We start from the raw sequence: 26,748 nt of genomic DNA, 5'->3' as shown, positions 1-26,748 counted from the left end.
TGCTGTCCTGGACCTCCTTTCCGATGTCCAAAGCACAGAGGTGGTCTGGCCAGGAGAGAGCAGAGTGAACCCATCACCTTCCACATTTTAGACACTGTATTGTGTTAATGCAGCCTAGCTGGCAATAAGTTCTTAGCAAGGGGTCCCACTCCTCCCAACACCTCCTATCCTCCAAGGTTCAGATTCATTGTTTTGAAAAGGAGCCAAAAAGAATAAAGACACCAGAAATAGAGCATGCCCCAAGTATGTACTTCCAGCAGCTTAGTGAAGCCATCAAGGACATAGGGGTTTCCATTCCTCCATTCTGCCTTCCTGAGTGTCAGCTTCATTCTAAGGCTGGTTTCCTTTGCGGTCATAAGATGCTTCCAGTGGCAAACAGAGCTTCCTCAGGACAACTTGTATACCTACTCACTCTGGGCCAATAATAGGGGCCAGGTGTACTCTTTTGATTTAGACTGATCACCTGTGGGACGGAGATTGGGAGTCAACCAAATGTCCACCATATAGGGTGTCTCAGGGAGCTGCTCCCTTGTTCCTGTGGGAGAGAAAAAGATGTTCAAGCTTTGGCTCCACTTCAGTCTCTCAACCAGACATACACTGCTTCTTGCTGGATTTACCTAAGAGAAATTCACCACTGCAACAAAGCTGATTCTCACCAGAGGAATGCATATTCCTCCTAATAACCTGATTTTTATTTCTCTCCAATAATTACGACCTGGAATTATTGTACTAAGGAAGTGTTTGACTCATTTCTGATCCTGCTTTCACAGGTTCCTCCATTCACAGAAAATGCTCCCCCCTGAGTCATTTGAGATATTGGCACCATTCTCAATTCCTTTCTCTGTAAGCCCCAAATGTCTTCCCTGGTAATGGGGGGTTGTACTGAGGAGGTGGCCACAGTCCATCTCAACTCATAAAAAATTGTTTACCCAATATGAACACCGTTCCTTTGGCTATTTTATTCTCTGTGCTTGCAGAAGCCCTAGGAGCAGAACATGGGTAAAAGTCCTTGGGAGGAGATACGGGAGGCTGGGTTTTCTGAAAAGGGAAAAAGCAGACCTGAGAGGCTATGGCAGGTAGAGCATTTCACCTCTGCATCCCCAGGAGGGTTCTAGTATATGGGTTCTGAATGGGTATAAAAATAAAAAATCCCAGCAGGGGCCCATGAGGAGCAAGTTATGCAAAACTCATTTCTCACCTGGGCAACTGAAACTGCAGGTGTCCCCACCCCTGGTGTCTGCTCCCTCTGATTCACCCTGTGTATCACCCCAGAGTGATCTTTCATAGAGCACAAATCTGATCATGTCCTTGTTCCATTTACAAAGCTGTGACATTTCCCTGTTGCTTCGAGGATAAAGGCCCATCTCCCCTGCTTGGCATGAGGGCCCCTGCAAGCAGCCTGGCCACTCTCTCCTGAGGCCTCTGTGTTCTGTGTTGCAGGCACACCGAGCTCCCGGACGCCCTCCACCCAAGCCCACTCTCTCCCACTTCTGGGTCTTTACCAGTGCCTGCCATGCTCATCCTCCCTTGTTTGATGGTTCAAGTGTCCTTTCCTCAGAAACTCTCCTGTTTCCCAGGCTGAGTTATCACCTTCTCTCCCTTCTTTCTGAAGCTCTATCATGACACCGACAACTCTGAGTTATGACATTTTCACTGGCTGCCTCCTGACTCCCCTCTTTTCTGTGAGAGTTTCTGAGGGCAGGGACTTTGCTCCATTTCTTTTGTATCTCTCTTGCCTTATCCTGTATTAGATGCTCAACGTGCATTGGATAGATAGAAAAGTGGATGGAAAGAGGAATGGAAAGAGGGAAGGATGGATGGAGGAATTAAACCAACCTCACTCTTTTCTGCCTGTGTCACTAGACAGCTATCAGGGATGATTTGCGATGTCTGTACTTCAGATAAATTCTTTCACAACCTCATCCGTGCCTGTGATGGAAAATTGTGTGACATGGTACTACTCAGCTCTTTGAAGAACTGCCCCCAAAGAGCACCAAATAATGGTAGCCTGATAGGAGGTGCCTAGTGACCAGCCACAGAGCTCTGTCCTAGGCCACGTCATGCCCAATTTTTAGCCAAGAGAGTGATCATCTCTGCTTGCAATTAGCATTATTACCCCTCGGGAGAGGCAGCATTTAAAAATATCACCCCATGGTGCTGAACTCTGCCACCTGTTGAACACTTCTGGTCTATCAGACCTCAGAGTCCTCCGCAGTAAAGGGCACCCCCGATTTACCGAATCACGTGCCTTGTTCCCCAAGCCAGAGACCATCCAGGCTATCTCTGTGAACTGTAGCTCTCTACTTGTAGCCTACTTCCCTGTGTGCCATGTGTCCTGCTCAGGAACCTATTATAGCTCTCTATTGCCTTGTACATAAAGGCTTAAACTCTTCTTAATTTCTTGTCTCCCATGTCATCTCTAAACACATTCTACCTCCCCATGTCCTGTCTTCAGTCTCAACCAGTCAACTTCCTCCTGTACCTGTAAGGGCTTCCCTCATATTTCTAGCTATTCTTTCTGTAAGAAGCAACTCTGTATCCACCTCTTCTCAGATATTTTTTTACCACACCTCCTCTTCAGAGTTCTCACAACATGATACTCATTCATTCATCCTCGCTGTGGATGGCTTATACTGATGATGTATGCCCGAGGAAGCACAGAGCAGGCGTCCTGTCCCAAGATACAGAAGAGCTGACTTCTATTCCCTCCTCTGCACCACTTGGCCACATTACAATGTCTTTTATTTCCTCACCTGTAAAAAGGGCATATGAACCTGTGCTCTCCCAGGGAGGTTGTGAGACAAATACAGCAATGGAGGGGACGTGAATTTAATAAGCAGAGACATTTCCATTATGGGGAGTTGTCATTTGTGCTGTTGGGTGGATAAGTTCCCAGAGGGTACAGGCCTGTGACCTCAGGAATGTAGACGGTCCACAGGGAACAAGGGGCTCTTGACATCCTGCCTCTAAAGTCTCTTCAGGCCTAAGGGCATTATTTTGCTGGACAAAGGGGCTACTGATGAGCAGTGGGGGTAGGTAGAAATGTGAGCATTCCTTTAGGGAATAAAAACAACCAGAAGTGTAATGGGGATCTGCTCATCACCCAGGTGGAGTCAGGAGCCCGGAATTTACATGTATTATGGGACTCTGGGATCTGTGCCCCTTCCTCTGTGTGGAGCTTTTATCCTTGCCTGTTTTCCTGCAAAAATCAGAAGGTGAAGCTTGAAGGTGTACAGGACTGGTAGAGTAGAGGATGGGGGGTTAGGAATACGATGCTTCACTCTTCAAAGTGCTGCTGGTGGTGAGGGTCACAAGAGACAAAGCCAGTGGTGGAAGGTAGAGTCTGACCCCTGCTTGGCCTGAGGCAGGGCTTGCACTGTGGAGGCTTGGGGGTCCCCAGCAGGACAGGCCATGCCACTTTTTTTCTTATATTCCCACTTTAACAGGTTACGGGCTACACATTGGTGGACACCTACTGCTGGTGGGGCTGGGAAGAGAGCATGCAGTAACAGCGTACCACCACATGTCCTTTGACAGGGGACTCAAGGGCTCCCAGAATGTGGGAGGGGAGGGACCTCTAGGATTATGTAGCAAATCCCCCAGTGAACACAGGGGAGCAGAGCCAGATGGGAGTTGGGAGCCCAAGTTAGAGGCCCTAAGTTAAGGAAACAATGTTAGGGCATCCCCCTGTATGATTTAAAATAAATATAATATCTAAAGTGCAAAAGAAAGTCGTGTTTTTGAAATGAAACAAACTTACACATATGACAAAATTAAGATTGCCCCTTGGGAATTCCCTGGCGGTCCAGTGGTTAGGACTCTGCGCTTCCACTGCAGGGGGCCCGGGTTTAATCCCTGGTCGGGGAACTAATCCCGCAAGCCACATGGCATGGCCAAAAAAAAAAAAAGATTGCCCTTTTTTAGTTTGTTTTTTCCACCTTGCAGGTCCCAGACAGGAGGCAGAGGGGAAGAAGACAGGTCACAACGAAGGGCACTGTTGGCATCATTTCCCGGAGTTAGAGGGGCCTAAACAGGGGCCTCCCTTAGAATCCAGCTGCTTCTGGAAGCGGTGAGCTCCTGTCTTCCAGGCGAAGCCCACATCGTAATACTTGGAGGTGCTTTCCACCACGCCTTCCACTCTGCGGCCGATTGAGGACCAAAGGGCTCGGCCTCAAAAAGTTCAGGACCATGGAGAGCTCCAGGGGGCGCCACAGTCCTAATCCCATTCTCCCTTCTGCAGGGCCTGTTCAAGCCTTGCCTTTAAGCAGGGAAATTTTGAAGCTCCAGAGGGGATGATGGCCACAATTCAGCACTGGCTTTCCCTTTACCCCTCCTCCTCAACACTCTCTTCATCCAACCCTACCAGTTCGGGCCCATCCTGCCCAGTCTCCTCCAAGCTCAGCCTTCCTGAACTCACTGGGGCATCTGCCTGGAGGGAGAGGATCCTCTGATGATGCTTCCACTGCTTCCTGCCCAACAGCCTGGAGGCTTCTGTAAAAAGCCACGGCCTGAGGCGGGGTGGGAGGACGAGGAGCAGGGCCCCTCTTCAGATGGGAAGTGGTAGTAATTAGCCTTAACAGGGAGGGAAGGATAGCCCGTTTCATTACAGGGAAATGAGATTTTTAAATCCCATTTTAAGGGCCACGTCGGCTCTAAAATGGCCTGTGGTGGGGCCTCAGATCGGTTAGTAATTAGCTCTCTTGTTTCTAATGAAAGCAGAGGGGCGGGAGGAGGGGTCAGTTAATGAACACAGGGATTAGCTTCCAAACAGGCCCTAAACAAGAAGACAGGTGCAGGGGAGGGCGTGAAGGCCAGGCCAGGCCAGCTGGGCCCCAGGCTGAGGGGCGGCCAGCCTGTGGGAACTTGGAGAAGGGGGTCCAGGGTCTCCTGAGCCTCATGGAGCCAGTGTCCACCCCAGCCCTACTTTATGCCAAGTTCCCCCGCAGTTCTTCACCGTGAGAGGGTAGGGGTGGATGGTCGCCTGGTGTCCCCAGCCTAGAAGCAAGGGGCTCTAGTGTTAGCTGGATTCTGGAAATCCGTGGCCCTGCATGAAAGGCCAGGATGAAGCAGGAGGGGTGTCCACAGGAGCCAGACAAAACAACCCTTCCTCCGGGGGGCACCTGATGGGGTGCATTGCTGGCAGCAGCAGGAGCCCCCAGCCTCAGCTCTGTGACGCACAGCTAAGAGAAACCCACCTCCCTTGGCCCCTCTCTGCGCCAGGACAGTCCATTAGGAACCCTGAGGCTGAGACTCAACCTGGACCTCCTCCCCTCAGAACAGCCCAGCCAGGCTGAGGGTGGTGAGGTCTGGAGAAGAGGAAAGGGAGGATTGCTCATGCTGCTCCCATTGTCCTGTGCATTGCCAATTCCTGCTTTTACAGCAAATCTTCTTTTTCCCTGGAAAACTGGTCATGCAGAGTCTGCAGAGAAACCTACTTTCTTGATGCCTCCTCTGTGGAAGGCAGTAATTCCAGGTGTTCAGAACAAGCAGGCTAGAATTCCCCAGAAGCCATGGATCCAGCCAACATGTCCCAAGTTAGTGGTATTATGGGGCAGGGAGACCTGTGATGGCAGCCAAGAGCCCAAACCCAGTTTCCTGGTATTTTAAAGAAAACTATTTCTTGTTAACCTGGAAAACAAAGGGAGAGAAGCAGCGAGCAGGCGTCAGGGCTGAGTGATGCTTTCTCTCCTCCATGCACTGTGTGCCCAAGTAGGACCCTTGGCTGGAATGCAGGTCTCAGGATGCAGGAGACAGAGCCCTGGGCCAGGCTGAGGGCCAGGAGGTCAGGCTTCCAGACCAGGCTGGCTACAGTGTGCCCTAGCCGTTGCTTCCTCTCTGGTCCTCAATTTCCCCAAAGTGAGCCCTTTGATTAAGATGGTCCATAAGAATGGGCCAGAAAAGTTCATTCCTTCCCACTCTGTCTAAAGTAGGCCTCCCTCTAGCCACTCAGAACTATATTTAGCTTGTTATTGATCTATTTGTTTATCATCTGTCTCCCCCACTAGGCTGTAAACTACACACAGAGAAGGACCCTGTCTGCCTTCTCCACTGGCATTTCCATTCCTCTGCACCCAGCACCATGCTTGGCATGTAGCAGACACTTGATTCATGTCTGCTCACTGGCTGGCAGGCTGGTTCCCTGACTGAATGAATGATGATGCACTGGGGACTGCCTCCCTGAGAAACCTCCTGCTCAGGGATTGGATGACTGAGAAACCTCCAGCTCACGGATTGGATGACTGAGAAACCTCCAGCTCAGGGACTGGATGACTGAGAAAACTCCAGCCCAGCGATTGGATGACTGAGAAACCTCCAGCCCGGGCACTGGATGAGCTGCCTGGAGTCCCACCACTGCTCCACCCTGCACTGCCTCTGACTCCATCATCTGGAATTGCTCATCCCACTCAGCACCCAGCATAGGCGAGGACCAGTGACAGGCTCAGTTAGGATGTGCAATAAGGGACAGAAGTACCCAAGGGCCCTCCTTACCCAAGAAACAAGTTCTCAGTTGGGGGATGGTTTATAGTGAGAAACAGGGGTGGGGCAGGGGGTCCAGGGGCTCTGTCATGGGTAAAAGCTACCGTGCACTCCTAGATCCTTCCATTGCACAGGGCTGCCTCTAGGTGTCCATTTCACATGAGAATTACCTGTCTGGAATCTGGAGTCAGACCAGATCTGAATTCAGATCGAGGTTCTATTACTTACTAGAATGGCTCTTTGAGCCTCAGTTTCTTCAATGGCAAAATGGGGATGATGATAACAATAGCACCCATAGCAATGGGGGTGATAAAAATAGCACTTCCCTAATAGAGTTACAGAGTGGCTCAAGTGGGTTAGGCGTGTTCTTACTTATGAAAGCCCACTGAGTTTGTCCCACACTGGTCCCAGGGTGCAGTGCCCTTTCCAGAAAGCACACACCGATGCCCAGGAACAGCCTGTGGGGTGCAGTTAGAGGCTGCTGTGGGGAGCCCAGGACTCCTGTGGGAGGGTCCCAGGCCTCAGAACAAGTGGACCTAGACCTGGCTGTGTAGAGTGAATGTTCCGGCAGTGACTACATGTTCTGGTGTTTACCACGAGCCAGTCGCAGTTGTGAGTATGTGCTGTCCGTGGGACGACTCAGCTGATGTTCAAGGCAGCCCTGAGAAGTAGGTACCATCAACACGCCCCTTGTAAGGATGAGAAAACTCCTCATCTGTAAGATGGGAGCTAAGTAAGCTGCCCAAGGCTGTACAGCTGCCAAGCAGAGGAGCTATGATCAGAACCCACGTAATCTGGCTCCTGAGCCACATGCCACACCGTCCTTTGCCACCACGGTCGCCCTCACCCCACGCCTTCCCTGCAGTTAGAAGGTTCTTCCCAGACTCTTTGCCCACTCTCTCTCCCTTCTCTCCTGCCCTCTGTCTCATCTTTCCCACGTCCCCTTTCTCCTCCCTTTCCTCACTCTCTCCTTTCCTCCCTCCCTGCCCCCTCTCTCATTCCCTCCCTCACCTCTCCCTGTCTCTGTGTTCCTCTGTCTCAGGTAAGTGGTCCCTGATCTGTGCTGGCAGATGGGGAGGGAGGTGGGAGAAGGGGAGCCTGGGTCATTTGGGGGAAGCCTTTGGCCCCCAGTGGGGAGAGCCCCCATGGTCCCCAAGTGCAGCAGACCAGGTAGAACGAGAGGTGTGGCCTGGGAACTGCCTCAGTCCCTTTAGCACCTCAGACTCTGGAAGACAACAGTGTACCTGTCGTCCAGAACCACAGGGAACTCTGGCCACCACAGGGCTTCCCACTGCTCACAGAGCAGACCCAGGAGGTGTGAGTCTGTGAGTCAAGCTGAGGGAAGAGCCCCTGGCCCAGCTCTCCTCTGAAATCTGGTTGTGCCTGCAAAGAAGGCAGGGGAATGGGGGGATGCAGACCCCCAACCTGGGCGCCACAGGCAGCCAAAGGGCGCCTGAGCCCCCGAGGGACTCACACTTTCCCTGCAAAGGCCATAATCTCTGCCAAACCCGGTGCCAGTGGGATAGACTTGGGACTGGGCTGCTTGTCTTGGGCTCCGAGCATGTGAGTTCAGAGAATCGGGGTCTAGGCAGCACCTACTGGAAGCCTTGGGTAGGTGTGCAGCCTGGGGTCTGGAGAGAGGGAGAAACCAGTGTTTTGGGGAACCCAGCAGCACAGAGGGTTTCCATCAGTTCTCAGAAAGACGGATGCTGCCCCAGAATAAAAACCATTTTGTAGAGTCCAGAATATTTGAATCCAGGTCTTCTTCCCCCCACTGGAAATAGGTTTTAAAAGCTAATTTCTCTCCCTCCTTTCTGAGGCCTGGCCCAGCTTCTCCCTCTTCCTGCTACAGCAGTTTCATAGTAAAGTGCCTCTCGCCTCTGCCCTGCACCCCTGATGAATGCCCGGAGCAGCAATGGCGTTCCCCTTCCTAGGTGCAGCCCTGAGCCCCTAGAGAGGGTCATGAGGGTCTAACCCAGGTAGAAGGAGCCCCAGCAAGGGACGTCCCCTGATCCAAGAAGGGGGTGCAGGTGGTGAAAGGGAGAAACCACATGGTGGAAAGAAGTTTGATGTGAAACTTATTATGTGAGCACTGGACCCAGCCCCGAGGGGAGAGTTGGTGAGTGTGATCTCACTGGAGCCTCGGGGCTCAACACGGCAGCAGAAACAGAGAGGTGTCGCTAGGTTGCGGGCAGACCCACTGGTTGGAGGGGCTATTGCTGGGTGATGGAAAATGGCCCCAACAGGAGGGAGCTCAGGAACAATCTACTCTAGAGGTACCAAGAGTCTGAAGAGATCTGGACACCCTTCAACCTCATGTCTGGGGGTAGGAGGTTGCTACCTTTGCTGGGATAAAGCAGTATGAGAGCCTGCCCCAGGGGCCAGGAGCAGAGATGAGGTTTGCTCATGAGGTGCTGATGAACCAGCACTCTTTTCTGGATTCTAGCTGTGTGTGCACGTGTCTGTGTGTGTGCGTGTATGTGTTTGGTTCATCTGATCATTTTCTCATGATAAACCAGTCTTGATCAAGTATTTTTCTGGACCAACTTACCTTCGCATCAGCTCATCTTTATTCATTCATTTTTAGCTAATTATAGTTTGGGAGGTAACATATAGCTAAATATTGACTTGCAGACTGACAGAATTCTCTCACTGGAATTTTCACCAAGAGTGATGCACAGTCACAGCTACAAAGCATCTTTCCTTAACCTACCCTCACCTGGTGGCAGCCTCCGCAGATAGGTGGTGCTGGGGATCACTCAGTGCCAGATTTAGTCTGGCCTTGACTATCTCTGACAGCTTTAAGGGAGAGAGCAGTTATCTCCATGTAGAGATGAGATTTCCCAGGCAGGAATTTCACGTGGATTCCACCTGTGGCTCCTACATGTCTCATGATGTGGGGCATGGTTTCTGGGACCAGGCCCAGGAGAAGAGGACCCATATGAGATTCCATGATGGGCCCTGCAGCAGTGTCAAGGTTAGAATCAAACTTCTTTCCAAACACAGACTATGTGGTCCAGCTTCAGACCAAGGAGTGGGGGCATAAGCAGGTGTCATGTTCCATGGGTCCCAGGCCCCTTGTTAGAGTATCTCTGACACCAGGGCACTAAGGAAAGCAGGTGGGGAGATGGGGTCCCAGGGGCTGGCTGGGGATGGAGGGGATTTGTGCATAGCTAGTGCAAGGCTTTCCACATCCTCACTACCCACAAGCCCCAGGCTGAGGCTTGAGCTGCTACAGCCTCTAATGGTTCACGTTCAGTGCTCCCTGGCTTCCTCAACTTCAATCCTCTGTGGTGAGCTACGGCCTCAAGGAGAACCAGGTCAGGACCATTCATGCCCTACACTTAAACAAGTTTCTCATACACAGTGGCTGGGGAGGCGCGGGAGGTCAGGCTTTTCCTGGGTTTCCTCTGGGGGCTGCAAATCCTCTCCAGGTGCATAATTCCCAGCCCCCAGTAGCCATTCCAGCCCCAGCTTGGTTGCCCTGCTACAGAGAGAGATTGGTCTCCTCTCTGGCTCTCTCCCCTCCCCTCCACCATTGGTTCTACACCTGCCAAGGCAACGCCTGTGTGGCCTCTTCCTGGGGGCAGCTGTGGACTGCTATGGGTCTTCCTGTGCAAAGGGTTTCCTACTCAGGACCTCATGATATCCAGGATGGTGACCCCAGCTCATGTAAGCACAGCACTTCACAGTGTAGATCTCAGCCTTGTGGCTGTCCCAGGAAACAGATCATCCCCATTTCCTGGATGAGGATGGTGAGGCAGCAGTAAGTGGAGCCATGATGCTGAACTTGGAACGTTCCATGCCACGTTAGGCTGAGGAAGCACCCCGTCAGGGTATGGGGCAAGCAGAGTGGGGCTGGGGTCATCTTAGAAGGCCAGCTCTGCTCTTGGGGGCTTTCAAAGCCCGGCTGCCTGACTTTGAGTCGATCTCACTGTGAGTGAATTAATTGTGGTGCAACCTAGAGTGTGAGACAAGTTAATTACATAATTACTGCAAAATGACACGTTATTTCATGGCTGCAATATGGTAACTCTGTTGGAAACAATTGTAATTGCCCAGAAACTGCATTCGAGTGGCTCCGTTATCTCTCGATAACCATGTAATTAACTTGTTACAACTTTATCTGCAGCAGACTCCGAAGTTAGGACTTGGGTCCTTGGGGTGGGCACAGCCATCCTAGACATAAGGGCCCAGGGAGGGTCTGGCATTGAGGGCTCTGCTACAGTCCAGGGAAATAATGTTCATGTTGAGCGAGAAAAAAGTCCCTCATTACAGACTCCAGCCTCAGGCTCATGTGCTCAAACCCATTCACAATCTCACATGGTCACACACAGACGACAGCTCCCTGGCCTCACCAGACTCACTCAGATATACCCACTGCAGCCTCTCTTTTCTCTCACATACACGGGTGCAGCTCCTTCATAGACGGCGGAAGCCCCAAAGTAGAGAACCCCTACCCCAAGATCCTTGGCCCTAGAGATCGCTTCCCACGGACTGGGCCACTGGCCACAAAATCATATCTTGGAGACGTAGCCTCCTCCAAGCGCCCGTAAGAGCTCAGCCATCCTCCTGCTTCACTCAAGCGGAGGAGCAGGCCCGGGGGCAGGTGACGTGAGATGGCAGTGCATCCCCGCTTCGCCCAGGCGCCAGGTCCCTGCCCAGGAGCAGGCAGAGGCTGAGGCTGTCGGCTGACTCCATCTGGCCTCTGGTCTGTGGCCAGGATAAAAACCGTCCCTGGGGAAGGAGTGAGTGGCCTGCTGGTCAGGGGAGCCTGTCCATATAGCCTTCTCTGTTCAGGCTTTGGACCCAAGGAGCCTCTCTTTTTAATACTGTTCAGTGACACCTTTTCAGTTCCGGGCTATGTGCTCGGCACTATGGCTTCAGCCATGACCAAGATTCCCTGGATTCCCTGCTGCCCTGGGTGAGCCTAGCTCAGCTACTGGATGTCTGGCTGTCTTCCAGTCTGAGTACCTGCCGGCCTTCTGTCTGTCCCTACCTATCTCTGCCTACACATCCGTCTACTTGTGTGTCCATCTCTCCTGCTTGCCAGTACACGTATGTGTCTGACTGTGTGTCTGTTGACTTGTCTGTCTGACTCTGCGGTCATCACAAATGGTCCCATGTCTGCTGGAGGGAACCAGCCTGTCCCAGGTCTCCCCATGGTGTTCATCCTCACCTTGATGTGCTCTGTTTGTTTTCCTGGCTTTCCCCCTTCTCCTCAAGGGCACGGACTGTGTCCAGTCCATGATTCATCCTTGTGTCTGGTACTTGCAGCGCAGGGCTGAGACAGACAGATTTGCCGACTGAATGAACGAAAACCTCCCGCCTGCGTGGGCTGAGTTACAGGGAAACAGAATTGTTCTCACTCATCCAGGGGAGCAGAAAGGCAGGCCCCAGGTTGGGCCCAGGCTGTAAGGAAGAGACAGCAAATGCTGTCTGTCCCCATGAAGGTTAAGAGGGGTTTAAGAATGGTGCTCCCATGGCAGGGAGCTCAGGATTTGGGGTCCTACCATGGAGGTAGACCAGAGCTGGGTCCCTGTCTGGGCAGTCTGGGGGCATTTCAATGGTGGATGTAACACAGGAGCCCAGGAAAGGGAGCTTTTCATCTTGGGGACCAGGGTATATGCTCTGCCAGGGGAGGGGGAGGACAGCCTAGCCCCCACTTCTGGCTGAGGGGGTGCTTGGGGTTGTCCCCTCCCCTCCAGCTTGTTCCCGCTAAAGCCCACCTGGAGCCGCCCTGCCGGCAACGGCATACGCTAGAGCCCCGTGTCCTGCTCCAGGGCCCCCTCCCCACCAAGGACCAAGGGGAGGGTCTTGTTTTACTCCCAAGCCAAGGGCAGGGTCCCCAGGTCTGTGTCAGTCATGTGATCAATGCAGAATAACCTCCCCGGAAACATTCATAAGTTTAATCCACGCCAGTAATAAAATCGCATTACATTTCTCATAAAATAAATGTTCCCATTTATATACAGAAGACAGACTGTACAGGCCCAGCCTGGCCCCAGGAGGGGTCACACACAGACGGGCGGCGGTGGAGGAAGGGCCATTCCTCCCATCGAGGACAGAGGAGTTCTAATCGGCAGGAGAGTGGCTGGCCAGCCAGGCGGGTGGGCAGGCGGGCGGACGGACAGACGGGCCGGGAGGCCAGGTGCCGGGCGTTACTGAACCTGGGATTCAAAGGTGCCATTGAGTTGCCCCTCCTCATAGTCCATCTGACACAAGATCATGTTGTTCTTCAGGAAGAATTTGTCTCCCACACAAAATCTGGAAAATCCAAGCAGGAGAGAGAGGCCATGGAGGGGTCCCAGTGGACGGTGGAGGCTCCAGACAGGACCCCACCCGGGCCAGGAAGTGGACATGTGGGAAGTGAGGTCCCGGGGAAGTCTGCTCCTCGAGCTTTCCAGAGGGCACCCCTGAAAGTCCCATGCAAACCCGGTCAATCCAGAGGGGACCCCTGAAAGTCCCATGCAAACCCGGTCAATCCAGAGGGGACCCCTGAAAGTCCCATGCAAACCCGGTCAATCCAGAGGGGACCCCTGAAAGTCCCATGCAAACCCGGTCAGTCCAGAGGGGACCCCTGAAAGTCTCTCGGCCAGGCCCTGCAGCCTGGGGTGTAAGACAGACAGGTAAGCCCGGGGCACAGCCCTTCCACATAGTCAGAGCTCCTGTGGAGGTGGGAGCAGGGGTGGGGTCGGAGGGGAGGTGTAGAAATAATGTACCTCAGTGCCAGAGAGGGAGAAAGAGAGAAGGAACAAAGAAATAGGAAAAGACCAGCCGAGGAGAGGGAAGGAGAGAGGCAGAGATGGAGCAGGAGGAAGGGATAAAATGGCTGACTTTTCCAACCCTTTGTTCCCCTCCCCAGCTTAAGGAAATGGCTCAGTGAAGGGCACTCTTCCTCTAAACAGAATCTGTGGGCTTCCGGGAACATCCTTCCAGGAGGAGGTGACCCTGTCCCACCATCTTCCCTCTAATCCAAAGAAGGCCCTGCTTTGCCTCTCTGCCCCTCCCAGTCCTCCTCAAGCACTGGAGGACTCAGCCCTTCCCCCAAAGACGTCCCCAGGGTGTCTGAGGCTGTAGTGGGACCCCAGGGTCACAGGCTCAGTCCCAGCAGATCCCACTTCAACCACCAGGTGGCGCTGCAACTTCACCGAGCCCTCCCGGCAGTAGGTCTGGGCAGAGCCCCAGCCAAACCAGCATTCCCTGCAGGTCCCTCTGGACCTCACCCTCTGGGAACACTTGTATGAGCTCCTTCCTCACCTGGGGGCTCCTGAGAAAAGGGCCTGCCTTCTGGGGCCCGGCCCCCAGCCAGGGTTGAGGGCTCTGGCTCCTTAGGTCCCTAGGGTCTCCCATAGGGCTTGGGGCACAAAGTAGGGGCCAAAAGACCAGAAACAAGGCTGGGCTGGAACCAGAATCACAGAAGTGAGTGACCGTTCCCCAAGGGGATTTCACCCTCCAGGTCTGGGAATCCTTTTTCGCTAGAATGTCCATGCGTGCTCCTGCATGTAGCACACACACAGGGCACAGGACATGCATACAGAACCCTTGTGCACACACATTTAAAACACGCATGCACAGGCATACTCATTTATTATGCACACACAGACACCCACCCCGCCGCCCCCCCCCCCCAGCCCCATACATGGACATTTAAAAATACATGCATGGGACTCCTCTGGTGGCGCAGTGGTTAAGAATCCACCTGCCAATGCAGGGGACACGGGTTCGAGCCCTGGTCTGGGAAGATCCCACATGCCGCGGAGCAACTAAGCCTGTGTGCCACAACTGAGTCTGCACTCTAGAGCCCGCGAGCCACAACTACTGAGCCCACATGCCACAACTACTGAAGCCCGTGCGCCTAGAGCCAGTACTCTGCAACAAGAGAAGCCACCACAATGAGAAGACCGCGCACCACAATGAGTAGCCCCCGCTCGCCACAACTAGAGAAAGCCTACGCGCGGCAACGAAGACCCAACGCAGCCAAAAATAAATAAATAAATATATAAAAAAATAAAAAATAAAAATACATGCATGGACACTACACACACTGCACACAGATCATGCATGGCCCCGTCCATTACATTTGCAAAGAGCTGTACTCCACAAACATGTACATGCGGTATTGGAGGGCACACATTTGGCTACAGGGCTCAGGTGTACATAAAACACACACGTGAACATACATGCTCACAACATGCACACACAGAACCCGCATTTGCATGCATGTCTCCATGGCACTCCTGGTCTGTGGCAGCAGGTGTCAGCTGGGGTCTGCTGAGTATGTTGGGTTTGTTACAGGCCAGCACTCACCTCTGGTTGCAGAGCTGGCAGGCGAAGCAGTCGAGGTGATATACATTGTCCCGGGCCCGCATCACCATCTCGAAGGCTGGAATCAGCTTGCTGCAGGCGGCGCAGTTTCCTGTGGTGCCGAAGAGCCTGCAGAGGGAAGGGTGCAGAGGGCTCAGGGGCCTGCTGGGGTGGTGTGGGGGACAGGGTAGTTGCCTCCACCCAGGGCCCCACCTGCCCTCCCCCTGGTTCAGCAGGTGGGCCTGGGCAAGAGGGAAGGAGCACAGACGACAGTGTCTAGATTCTGCTAAGAGAGAAATTGGCACATTCACCCAGGAAGGAGACTCTGGGGACCCAGGTGTTGGCTGACACTGCCCATCCCCCCGCTTCACTGACAATGTCCCCTCCCAGGCTTCCACTGGGGTCCCTCAAGCACCTGGGGTCACCAGAATAACACTGGGCTGGGCCCTGAGCAAGGACTCCAGACTCACACAAGCCTGAATTTAGAGACAGTCTGTTGATCATGGGCTGTGTGTCCTCAGGCAAGTTACTGAGTCTCTCTGAGCCTCATTTATTTCAACGGTAAAACGGGGACCATAATACATTCTTCACAGGCTTGTTGTGAAAACTGTAACCTCTCAGTCACAGTTCCTTTAGTAAATGCCTATGTAGTGTTTGCTATGTGCCAGGCACTGTTCTAAGGGCTCTCCAAAGACCAACTCATTTAATCCTGACAACAACCCTACGGGGTGGTCTTTTTCTGCTACCAACTCATGGTGTGACTTGCCTAACTCCCTTTTCTTGAACCTCAGTTTATCCTTCTTTAAAATGGGAAGGCTGGACTAGATGATCTTGTTCAAAGATGCTTCTAAAACAGGACTGATGCCAAAAGGAAGTTCCAAGGCCATCTGGCACAACGCCTCTTTGGGGCAGGCACCCCTCCTCTTAGCTGCTGGTTGCAAAGCTCTGAGGACAGGGAACTCACTCCTTCCCCATGGAGGCCAGTCCTTGGCTGAATGTTCCAGGGGTCTGAGCCAGCCAGGCCTCTGCTCTGCATACTGGCAGAGCAAGCCCCAAGTGAGGCAAGGGGGCTGAGAGGCGGGCGGGAGGCCCTCTAATCCCTGATTTGTCCAGCTCAAGCTCGGGCGCCTGCAGATGAGCTTGGCTCCATTATTCATCAGCCTGAGCTGCCTGTGGCTCAGATTAAGGCAGACAAAGGCCAGGCCAACAGCATCTGCTTGCCAAGAGGGGCCTTTCTGGCCACCAGTCCAATGAGAAGTGACTGCAGAGAGGCAGGCTCTGGACAGCCATTCTCTGGGGCTGAGCAGCTCAAGGAAGCCCCATACCCACGCCCACCCTGGCCCACTGGCCCAGCAGGCCCCGAAGTCATTCCTGAGCCTCTGCCAGAGTCCAGGAGAATACCTTCAGGCTCCAGTAGCTGGCAGGGCCCGGGATGCTTGTGGGTGCATCAGCTCTGTAGATGAGCCCATCCTGCACTGTGGTCGTCCCTCTCTAGGTCCTGTGGACTCGTCAGATGGTCTGCCACCTCCCCTCAACCTGGTAGGTTCAGCCCCCGGGTGATGTCCTAAACCTCCAGACTTGGAGACCCCTTCCAGGTTGTCGAGGGGTGAGTTCCCAGAAGCATCCTTAACCCCTCCTCCTGGCCTCAGCATCTCTCCTCCAGCCCCAGTCAGGAGCACTGAGTCACACATCCTGGTTTCTAGACCACTTAAAAAAAAAAATACTCCTGCAAAGGCAGAAGTTAAAAGCGAAGGTGCAGGCAGGTAAATCTTAGGCTCTTCGGGGAAATAGGGGAGCCTCTGCTGATAACCCCACCCTCCCCCCAACATGCCCAGTCCTGAGCAGAGGGAGCCCCAAGAAGCCCTGGCCATGACCTACTAATTAACGCGATGGGCCTTCCTTCCCCGCAAGGCCCTGCCGCCACCCAGCAGCCTGCATGAGAGCCAAATGCAGATGCTGGGTCTCAGCCAAGGCCCCTGCTTTGTGGCCTCCCTCCAGCCTTGCTGATGTCATAGATGGCCTAAGGGAGGGTTAATTGGGGAGGGGGAGCCCCAGGGAATAGGATCCAGGTTGTGGAGGAGGGGGGGTTAGAGCTCGGAGGAATGCGAGGAGGGGAAGCGTTTTCACCATTCGCAGAGGGGTAACCTGAGGTGGGGGAAGAGGTGCAGAACTAGTTCAAACCCAGGTCTTTAAGTTCCAACATCAGCACCTCTTCTTCTAGGGTCTGGCTACCTACCAGGCTCCCCAGGCGTGGGGGTGTTTAATCCCAGGGCTCACCTGGGAGATAGGGAGCTGGGCCCTGGGGAGATTGAGAAGGAGACCATCAGGCCAGAGGGGCCCAGGGAAGCCAGAGCTTCCCCACCTGCTCCTGGAAGCCCCTCCAGGGCGTCCCTTCCCAGATTTCAGGGATGGGGTGGGTCAGAAACACCTGGCAAAGGCAGGGCCAGAGCCAGACTGGTGCCCTCGGGAAGCTTCTCTTGGGTGCCCAATGGTAACAGACGTGCCCGCCCAGGACCCGTGCTGGGCAGTGAGTCCAAGGGGCAGGGCAGGGGCGGGGATGAGTGCAGGCAGGATGCTGGGGCTAGAGCAGGGCAGGGCGGCGCCAGCCTTGGAGGATGGGGCTTTCTGAGCAGAAGGGCTGGGGTGCAATGGGGTGGGAGGCCGCCCACCTCAGGTAGTCGCGCCGGCACAGGATGAGGTTGGCCTTGGTGTAGAGCGTGGAGCCCACCTCGCCCAGGCGGCAGTCGCAGCAGGCGCACTTGAGGCAGTCCTCGTGCCAGTACTTGTCCAGCGCCTTCAGCAGGTAGCGGTCCTTGATCTTGCGGTTGCAGCCCGCGCAGCCCTTCTGCTTCCCTTTGGGCTGGACGGAGAGCATGGGCATACCTGCGGATGGACAGACAGTGGACACGGTGGGCCCTGCGGCTCCCACCTCAGGGTACATCCCTCTGCTTCTCTCTGCTGCCCCCGTCCAGGAGCCCTCCCTGTCTCCCCAGCAGCTGCCTCCCCTGGGCCTGGGTCCCGCCCTCTGTGGGCTGCATGGCACGGCCTCCTCCCCTGCCCCGTGAAGGTCCTCCAGAAGCTGCGGGAGCCCCGCGTCTGCTCTGCTGCAGGGCACACAGCTAGTCCTCAGGCCCGCCTCCCTGAGTGGTTCCTCTCCATCCAGCCACTGCCCCTTGTGCCACGTGATCCACGGTGGGCCTGAGGCCTCCTCATGCAGCCACCATCCATTGGCTCTTTCGGCAGCCCTGAGAATGGAATCTCGGGCTTGGGGTCCACTAGGACTCCCAGATCTTTTTGCCACCTCAAGACTTCCTCACACTGCTGTGTGCTTGACCATTTTAACCTAACACGTCAGCCTACAGCCTCTTGATTGTGGAGGCGTCAAGAAGAAAGTGAGGGCTTCCCTGGTGGCGCAGTGGTTAAGAATCTGCCTGCCAATGCAGGGGACACGGGTTCGTGCCCTGGTCCGGGAAGATCCCACATGCCGCGGAGCAACTGAGCCCGTGCGCCATAACTGCTGAGCATGCACTCTAGAGCCTGTAAGTCACAACTACTGAGCCCGCGAGCCTAGAGCTGGTGCTCCGCAACAAGAGAAGCCCGCAATGAGAAGCCCGCGCACCGCAACGAAGAGTAGCCCCCGCTCGCTGCAACTAGAGAAAGCCTGCGCACAGCAACGAAGACCCAACACAGCCAAAAATAAATAAATTTTAAAAAATTTAAAAATAAAAAAAAAGAAGAAAGTGAGATGCCCCTGTGATACTCCCAGGGGGCAGCAGGAGCTCTGGAGCTCCTGGTCAGTGCTTGGGGAGGTAGCTGGGCCTGGCCTAGTTGACGCTTTCCTCAGGAATGTTTCTAGCTAGATTCAAACTTCCTACCTGCCCTAGCCTGAGGAAGGGGAGCATCGGTGCCCCAGCATCCTTGCTCATCCTACCAGGGAAAGAATCTTGGAGACACTGGCCCTCTCCCAGGGCCCATATGAGCTTCCCGACATACAAGAAAGTGGTAAGTACAAAAGACAGGAATCGCAGCATGGCCTTGACTGGAGGGAGGGGCAGACCTCCCAGCAGGCAAGCATGTACACTCACGCATACCCTGTGCACACAGGCAAGGTGTGCAGGCGTGGGCATGTGTGTGCACAGAGGCACAGGCTCCCAGCCCCCAGCCCGGAGGCCATAGGGAGGGGCAGTTGAGAAGGAGGTGGGACAGATGTTGTCTGGGAACCTGGACATCCACGTGGAGTCCTGAGGCTCGAGAGTGGTGAAGACTAGGCTTGGAGGGAAGTGCAGAGAGTCTCAGAGCCCAGCTGGATGGTGGGGTTGCCTTGCACTTGTCTAAGTCTAAGCGACCCTCACAAGGGCTCAGATGAGTTGAGGGGTCACCGCTGGGGGGAACAGCCCACGCCCTCCTGCCTCCTCGGTTTTCCAGCAAGCCCCCGAAGACTCCCTCCCCCTGGGCCCAAGGTCTCCACAGGACCCCTGCACTCTCCAGGGCTCTGGGTTCAGCTCCCATTCCCTGGCATCCCTCCACTCCCTCCCTCCCCCTCACTGCCCCCAGCCCGGAGTCAGAGCTGCTTCCTTTCCCTTCCCTCTTCTGGGTTGTGACCCTTCCTCAGGCTCCAGGAGACAACCAGCTTCCAAAGGACCTCAGTCTCAGAATCCACAGATGTCAGGTGAGAGGGGCCCCCAGAGTTCGTACAGGCAAATGCTCTCATTCTACAAATGGGTAAACTGAGGCCCAGACGGTCCACAGAGCTAGTGTGAGCCACTGATCAAGCTGGCCTCTGGGGTTCTTCCTCCCTCCTGTGCTCTTTCTCAGCCTCGCTGCCTCCTCAGACTTCTCTTGGAGAGGGGGCGGCCCCCCAGCCCCCAGGAGCAGCAGGACAGGTGAGGGCAGGCAGGAGGCAGAGCATACTCCCTCCTCCAGTGCCCGCGGGCCCATCTGTTAGCTGGCAAGTTTGCTGCCTAATTTCCTTAATGCAGCTCTAAAGGTTAATTGGTCTGAGAGAGTGATGGGGCTCAGGATGACTGTGTCCTCAGGCCCGCCTGCGTCTCCTCTGACAGGGGCCAGCCCAGTCACAGAGTCAGAGCAGCCCAGAGAGGCCGCTGGGGAGCAGGCCCACCCGAGAGCTAAGGGGGGCCTGAGAGGCTCCTTCCTAGGCCTGGCCTACAGGGATCAAATAGGGGAGGGGTTCAAAGAGCTGAATATGGAAAGGTCTGGGGGCTCCCAGGGTAAAACTACTGTCCCTGGGGCCTGTGGAAGGAGCACCCAGCCAGCATAGCTATGCATATACATTCCAGCTTGGAAAACCCCAGACCAAGCCTCTCTCTAGTCCCCCCACGGCTGATTTTCCCCTTGCTCCCCAGGGCTAGCAGCAGGCCTGGCTCCCTTCCCAGCAGCCCTGAGCCCTCCCAGGGCTCTATACTTGTGTTATCACTGGGAGGGGGGTGAGTGGCTGGAACATCATGACTCAGGGGATACATCTGGCCCACTAAGTTATGCCCCCAAATGAAGGGGGATCCCAGCACTAGGAGCGTCTGTCCTGCTCCATCTTCCATCTGGCCTGGCTCCTAGAGAGGCTGAGCCTGCAGGGCTATGGACCACATGGTAGCCGGTCATTCCATCACCAGTGGGGCCGAGCACCTAGAGGATGCAGGGAGGATATGGGGAGCAAAGCCACACGCTGCCCCAGGTCCCCCACCTGGCATACAGCGAGTGCTCTGTAAGGCCTGAATACCCTGCTTTAGGGTGCTGGACTCTGCTTCCTGGGCCCCGGAGAACTCTTTAAGAAGCCACATGGCTTCTGCCAGTGTCTGATGTCCACTGAGACACGGAACACCGGGCCCAGCCTGGCTGAGGAGGTCCCAGAGCATCTGGGGACCTTGAGCTTTCTTCGCCTGGGAAGGCTGAGGTCCTGGAAGAAGTCTGACTCACCCCTCCCTTCTTTACCGAGCACCCACACTGTTTGCTCTCACTGGGCTAGTCCAGGAGACTTGAAAACACTCTTGGAAAGGTGAAGGGGCTTTAAGGGGGGCATCTATAGTCTCCTTCTCCCAAATAGAGCAAGATGTTCCCCAGAGGGTCTGGGTTCTCCCTTCCTGTCCTACCTCCCCAGCTCCCACCCAGCCTGCCTGTCGGCCCTGCAGACACCTCTTCCCTCCCTCCCTCCCCTGCCCGGCTCTGGGAGCTGAGCCTCGGGCCATGCACTTTCCATTAAGGAGATAGCATCCCTTTGCTGAAGTCCATTTGGGACCCATTTTAGTGTTATCTAAAAATCAAATCTACATGGTAATCCTTTTAATGTACTCCTGACTTTAGAAAAAAACAGCTTTGCGCTCCTTCAGGAAAGGTTTTAAAGCATTACCCAGTAATTACTACTCACCCATGAAAACACTGATATTTTACAATGGATGATGTTTGCCCCTGCATGCGCGTGTGGGCTCACGCTCAGACGCACACACGGGACCCAGCAAAATAAATCAATTCACTCAGCCCCGTGTGTTCCCCCAAATCTCGGGATGTGAGGGGGACGACATTTGCGAGGAGATGGGCCAGACTCCTACCCCGCCTCTACCCTGGGCGGGCTGATGGTGGAAGGAGGCAGCCTCCCAGTCTGACTCATCCAGCTGCCAGACACTTACCCTCAGCTCTTTAATCTGGGGAAAAGCCAGACAGTCCCGGTGACCGGGAGGCACTGCCAGAGGTCATTCAGCTCTTCCCGCATCCCCGAGAGTGGTCTGCCAGGCCAGACCCAAGTCCTCAGCAACTCCTGCCCACCTATCCCAGGACAGCGTGTCCCTCAGATGGGACTTCTCTAAGGTGCCAAGGCCACCGGCTCCCGGTCCCACCCGTGCCTCCAGTTTGGACAGCACACTGAGCCCGGCTGTGGAGCACTCCCTCTGCTCAGAGTGAGCTCCTCTGAGGCAGGTCCTCCTCTCCAGAATGCCCACCTCATCCAGCCCCGTGTCACTCCAGGTCATGCCCTGTGGCTCCCCTGCTGGAAGCCACTGTGGCCACCACTGGGAACTCTACCTGGCATTCGAGGTCCCCTCCCACATGCCAGCACCTCCTGCCTGGCACTGCTGGCTCTGCTCCCTGTAGAATCCCAGGAATAATATCCCTTTCCATCCTGCAAACGGATCTCATTTGCTTCTGCCCTAGAGCCTTCCCTCCGCCATTGCTCCAGGAAGAAATGCCTTGTCCTGCCTGCCCCACTCTTCCCCAAAGGTCAGAGTCAACAGTGGAGTTGAGGCTAAGAGCACAGACTTTGAACTCAGAGAACCTACTTTCCAATCTGGGAACTGTCCCAAGTAGCTGGAGGGCTTGACACAAACCCCTCTACCTTTCCGACTGTCATCTGTGAAATGGGGCCATACTAGTCTCCTTCCACCAGACTATAGTGAGGGTAGAATAAGGTTCTGCAGAGGAAGCCACAGCACAGGGTCTGGCAGCCAGCTGCGACCAACAAACAGGAACTGGTATATTGTTAACATGCACCCTGGGATGCCTTTCCTGTTCTGACACTTGTTTTTTTGCTCTTTTAACTTTTTATCTTGACATTTTAAACTTCCAGATTTTGCAAGAATAGAAAGAATTCCTGTATAACCTTTACCCTGATTCTCTAAATATGAACATTTTGCCATATTTCCTTTATCCTTCTCTGTTTATCTATCCATCTACCTCCCTCCCTCCCTCCCTTCCTATAATTCTTTTCCTGACTCATCTGAGAGTTGGTTTCAGACATGAAGCCCCTATACCCCTAAATACTTTGGTTTGATTTCCTGAGAGCAAGGACATTCTCTCACGTAACTCCAGTACAATGATCAAAACCAGGAAATTATCATTGATCTAATACTATTATCTATCCATTCAGATTTAATCAGTTCCCCCAATATCTTTTATGGCAAAATAAAAGTCTGGATCACACATTTCATTCAGTTGTCAAGTTCAGTCTACTTAAATCTGGAAGAATTCCTAAGCCTTTCTTTGTGTTTCAAGACACTAGCATTTTTGAAGAGTAGGGGCCAGTTATTATGGAGTTTCCTTCAATTTGGGTTTATCTGACACCTTTGACTATGTGACCTCAACTCCTCTGTACCTCTTTGTTATAAAATGAATATGAGAATAGCCCTCATAGAGTTTCCGTGAGGAATCCAGGAGCTAATACGTGTGAAGTGCTCAGGACTAACCGAACCTGGCAGTCAAAAGTTAGCTCTGATTGGTGTCACCCCATTCAGCACACGGGGAAGGATGACCTTAGTCACAGCTCCATCTCAGGCCGTTACAACAGTGATGGGCACATTTGGAGGAGAATTACCTGATTTGAATGTGCAACCGTGGTTAAAGTCACGCAGGCACTGGTTAGAGCCCGGTCTTACCCAAAGGGTAGTCTAGTGGCCACTGCAAATGTGTGCAGGAGGTCAGCCCCATCTGTCCCACAGGCTGCTTCAGGGACCAGTCAGAGGAGAAGGGGGCTGTGGCAGCTCAGGGCAGGTCCCTCTGTGTGCCCTGGGAGGCCTGGGGCACAGGCGGGTGCAGGCTTGGGATTTCTCATCATCTCTCCACGTGCCTCAGCACTGTTCCAAATCTGCGCCCACACAGCAAAACACAGCTGCCCAGTGCAGTGCTGGGGCTTCCTTTCCTCACACTGGGGGACAGGCAGGGAGCCTGCGCTGGACTCTCCTGGGGGCGAAGGGCATTGTGCAGGGACATATCACTGACTGAACACTGAGCAGTGCTCAGCTCACAACTGCTTTATGAGACGGGTACCACGCAGGCCCCATTGCTGTCTACTGTTGACACGTCTCCCCCCCTGAGCCTGTCCTAGGCTCCGCTGGTGGTGTGGGGCACCTGCCCCTCCTGCAGGCAGATAGAGCAGGGGCTCCATGGATCAGCTGCTGTCCGGCCTCCTGTGTGGAGCCCTGTTCTTGATCCTGGATAAATCACTGTGTCTCTCAAGGCCTGTCTGTCTTCCCACCTGCACAGTGGGAACGATTCTAGCATGTACTTCTAAGGATGTCCTCAGGCGTATGTAGGATAAGACCTTGCATTAAATGGACCTCTTTCATCACAGAAACCAGCAAATACCCTTCAAGATGAAACCTATTCCCATTTCAACAATGGGAAAACTAAGTCACAAGAAAGGTTGTGACTTGTCATGGGTCACACAGAATGAGGCAGAGCTGGGATTTGAACCCTGGCAGCCTGTCTTCAGGGCCCGAGCGCTGGACTCATCTGCTCTGATGCTAGGCGGGGCGCTGCTTACCTTGAGATGCTAGTAGACCCGGGAGGGAGACATCACAGAGATTAGGAGACACAGAAGGTATGCACATGCAGGTCACACGTGCAAACATACACAGCTGCACACATACTTTCACACATACGTGTAATCACACACATGCGTACAAGGTCCACGAGAGGCGGGACTGTGTCTGCTTATTCTCCCCAGAACAGCTTTATTCCAGGCTCCAGCACAGCGTTAGCGTACAGTAGGTGCTCAGTAAGTTGCAATGAAAAGACACACCCCTGCATCCAAGGACACACGTGCACGGGTGTCACATAAAAATGTACACACATATGCCTGAGCAGTCACATGCACATTTACTGCCTTTTAAAAAACTACACTTCCAAAAAGTGGATCGTAGCTATAAATCAAGCTCTGATTTGAACTAAACCCCTGAATGAGAGGCCTGGTGCTCTGTTTTTAATTCCACTTTCCCCAGGAAACGGAGGAGCACAAGCCCTGAGGTTTCGCCCACATGGACCCATGCAAAGCAGGGGAAATTATCCAGAAGTGATCAGTCCCACAATCGTCACACCCATGTTAGCTGCTGGAGGGGTAGGGTCTGGGTCCCTGCCACCTGCAAGGTGCTTGTACCCAGCGGGGCCCACACCCGGGTCTGGAACTGCAGAGTAGGATCCCAAACAGAGCCAGCCGGCGGCCCCTCCTCGGCATCAATCCTGTTTAATAAGGAAATTTGAAAGTGTAATCTAATTTTGCAGAATCTCTTTAAATCTCGTTTTCTCAGAAGTAACTTCATTTCGCACGGACACATCCAGCCTCATGCGAAGGCCTCCATTTCACACCAGTTTTATCTCCACAATTTCTCGTCTCACTGCACTCCTATCCCAGGGCCTTGCCATGCACCAGGCGAGGCCTGAACTAATAGCATTTCCTACTCATTTGGAATCAAAAGCCAACGAGAACAACTGTTGAAGTGCAAGGCTACAGCCACCTAGAGCACGCTCATTACTGCCCCTGTGCACAACCCCTCGCCGGTAGCTGCTCACTGGATTTGATGAGGGAGGGAAGTGGGGTTCCTGTGGCCTCCAACTCCCCTAGGGGTTGGGGGGCTCGGCTCCCGGGATGGCGATCAGCGCGGGGGGCGGGGGGGACTGGCCCCTTTGACTCTAGCAGTGCCCCTCAACGGGCTCCGAGAGAAGAGGCAGGCAGGTACACACTGACGGTGGTCCCTGCAGACAATATGGCCTCAGCTGAAATTCTGACTCCATCACTCCCCAGCTCTGCCTCAATATACTCACCCGCTAAATGAGAACAGACTACTTTAAAGGATTATTTGGAGGACTGAATTAGATAATGGACATGAAATACTTATAACAATGTTGGACACAGTAGCTTAAAAAAAATCAACTAAGAAAACTTATGCACATCTGATGACCCCCCCAATTCTCTTCCTAGGTATGCGCCCAACAGAAATGAGAGCTTATATCCACCAAAAGAGATGTATGACGATGTTCGTAGCAGTTTCCTTCATAATAACCCCAAACTGAAAACTACACAGATGTCCATCAACAGTAAAATGGATAATAAATTATGCTATGGTCATACAATAGAATAGTACATGGCAATGATAAAGAATGAATCACCAGTACACACCACAATATGCATTAATCAGACAGTATAATGTGGAACAAAAGAAGCCAGACACAGAAAGGTAGATACTGTATCATTCTATTTATATGTAATTCCCAAACAGAAAACCGATCCATGGTGATCAATGTCAGAATAATGGGGTGTATCATCACCTGGCAGGAGGTGTGAGGAAGCCTGCTGAGGTCCTGGAAATGTCCTTTATCTTGATCTGGGTGATGTTTAAATGGGTGCATACATGCAGAAAACTTCACTGAACTGAACATTTGAGACTTGTGCCTTTTACTGCATATATATGATACCTCAGCAACAACAAAAAAACTAAGAAGGGGACCCCTCAGTCTCCGTCAAGACTTTATATGCCTCTTCATAAAACCCACCATTTACCCACTGTTCACTACATCTGTTGTCTCAGTGAATCCTCATTTTAACCCTGAGGCACTAAATGATTACCCCACTCAACAGAGGCCCAGAGAGGTTCAGGCCATTACCCAAGGTCACACAGCTGACAGGCGGCAGGGGGAGGATCGGAGCCCTGGCCTGCCAGAATCCAGAGTTCCGTTTCTCACCCAGCACACACCCCGTGGCCTCCCTGAACAGCCCAGGTGAGGAAGGCTTGCTGGGGCAGCATCTGGGTTCTCCTGTGCAGCCTGGACACAGGAGATGCTAGGGCGGGACTCTGGGGGGCAAGCTTAGAGCAGGGCCCGGACTAAGACCCGGAGGGATGACAGGCAGTGCACTGTCTCCAGGCTCTGGTGGGTCACAGGCTATTGCTTCTCACCTGTTGTTCCTTCAGAAGCTATTGCTGCTGTAGGATCCTGAAAGGGCTTCTGGCAGGGCCAGAAAGGGGACACAGACCAGAATCTAAGGACAAAGACAGCACAGGGGCTGGGAAGGGAGCAGGAAGGCCATGTAGAGGCAGAGCAGAGATGTTTGCATTGCAGCCTTGAGAGAGGTGAAGAAGCCTCACTGGGGAGAGCCGAGCTGTGAGGGGAGAGCTGGTGGCTCCAGACGCAGAGCCACAAGGGTCGGGGAGTCTCAGTCAACAGCCAGGGGCTCTGTGTGAATGAGGGGAG

The 26,748-nt window shown here is 53.7% G+C and overlaps 1 protein-coding gene across 4 annotated transcripts in view; it reads right to left on the bottom strand.

Annotated features, from left to right (window-relative positions):
• Positions 1–228: 228 nt before the first annotated feature.
• LMO1 (LIM domain only 1) overlaps positions 229–26,748 on the bottom strand; it is a 52,468-nt gene continuing 25,948 nt past the window's right edge. For 3 of the 4 annotated variants that reach the window (XM_082341684.1, XM_082341683.1, XM_082341682.1), the window contains 3 exons: positions 17,454–17,667; positions 14,788–14,913; positions 12,367–12,744 (listed from right to left, as the gene is read on the bottom strand). In XM_082341684.1, coding sequence (XP_082197810.1) covers positions 12,639–12,744; positions 14,788–14,913; positions 17,454–17,665 — 444 coding nt within the window. In that variant the 5' untranslated portion in view covers positions 17,666–17,667 and the 3' untranslated portion in view covers positions 12,367–12,638. Of the gene's footprint in view, positions 536–12,366; positions 12,745–14,787; positions 14,914–17,453; positions 17,668–26,748 lie in introns of those variants that run through there. The other variant, XM_082341685.1, reaches the window with a different exon arrangement.

The sequence above is a fragment of the Balaenoptera borealis genome, assembly GCF_965194805.1.
Source record: "Balaenoptera borealis genome assembly, chromosome: 11".
NCBI lineage: Eukaryota > Metazoa > Chordata > Mammalia > Artiodactyla > Balaenopteridae > Balaenoptera > Balaenoptera borealis.
This window is presented reverse-complemented; position numbering and strand designations above follow the sequence as displayed.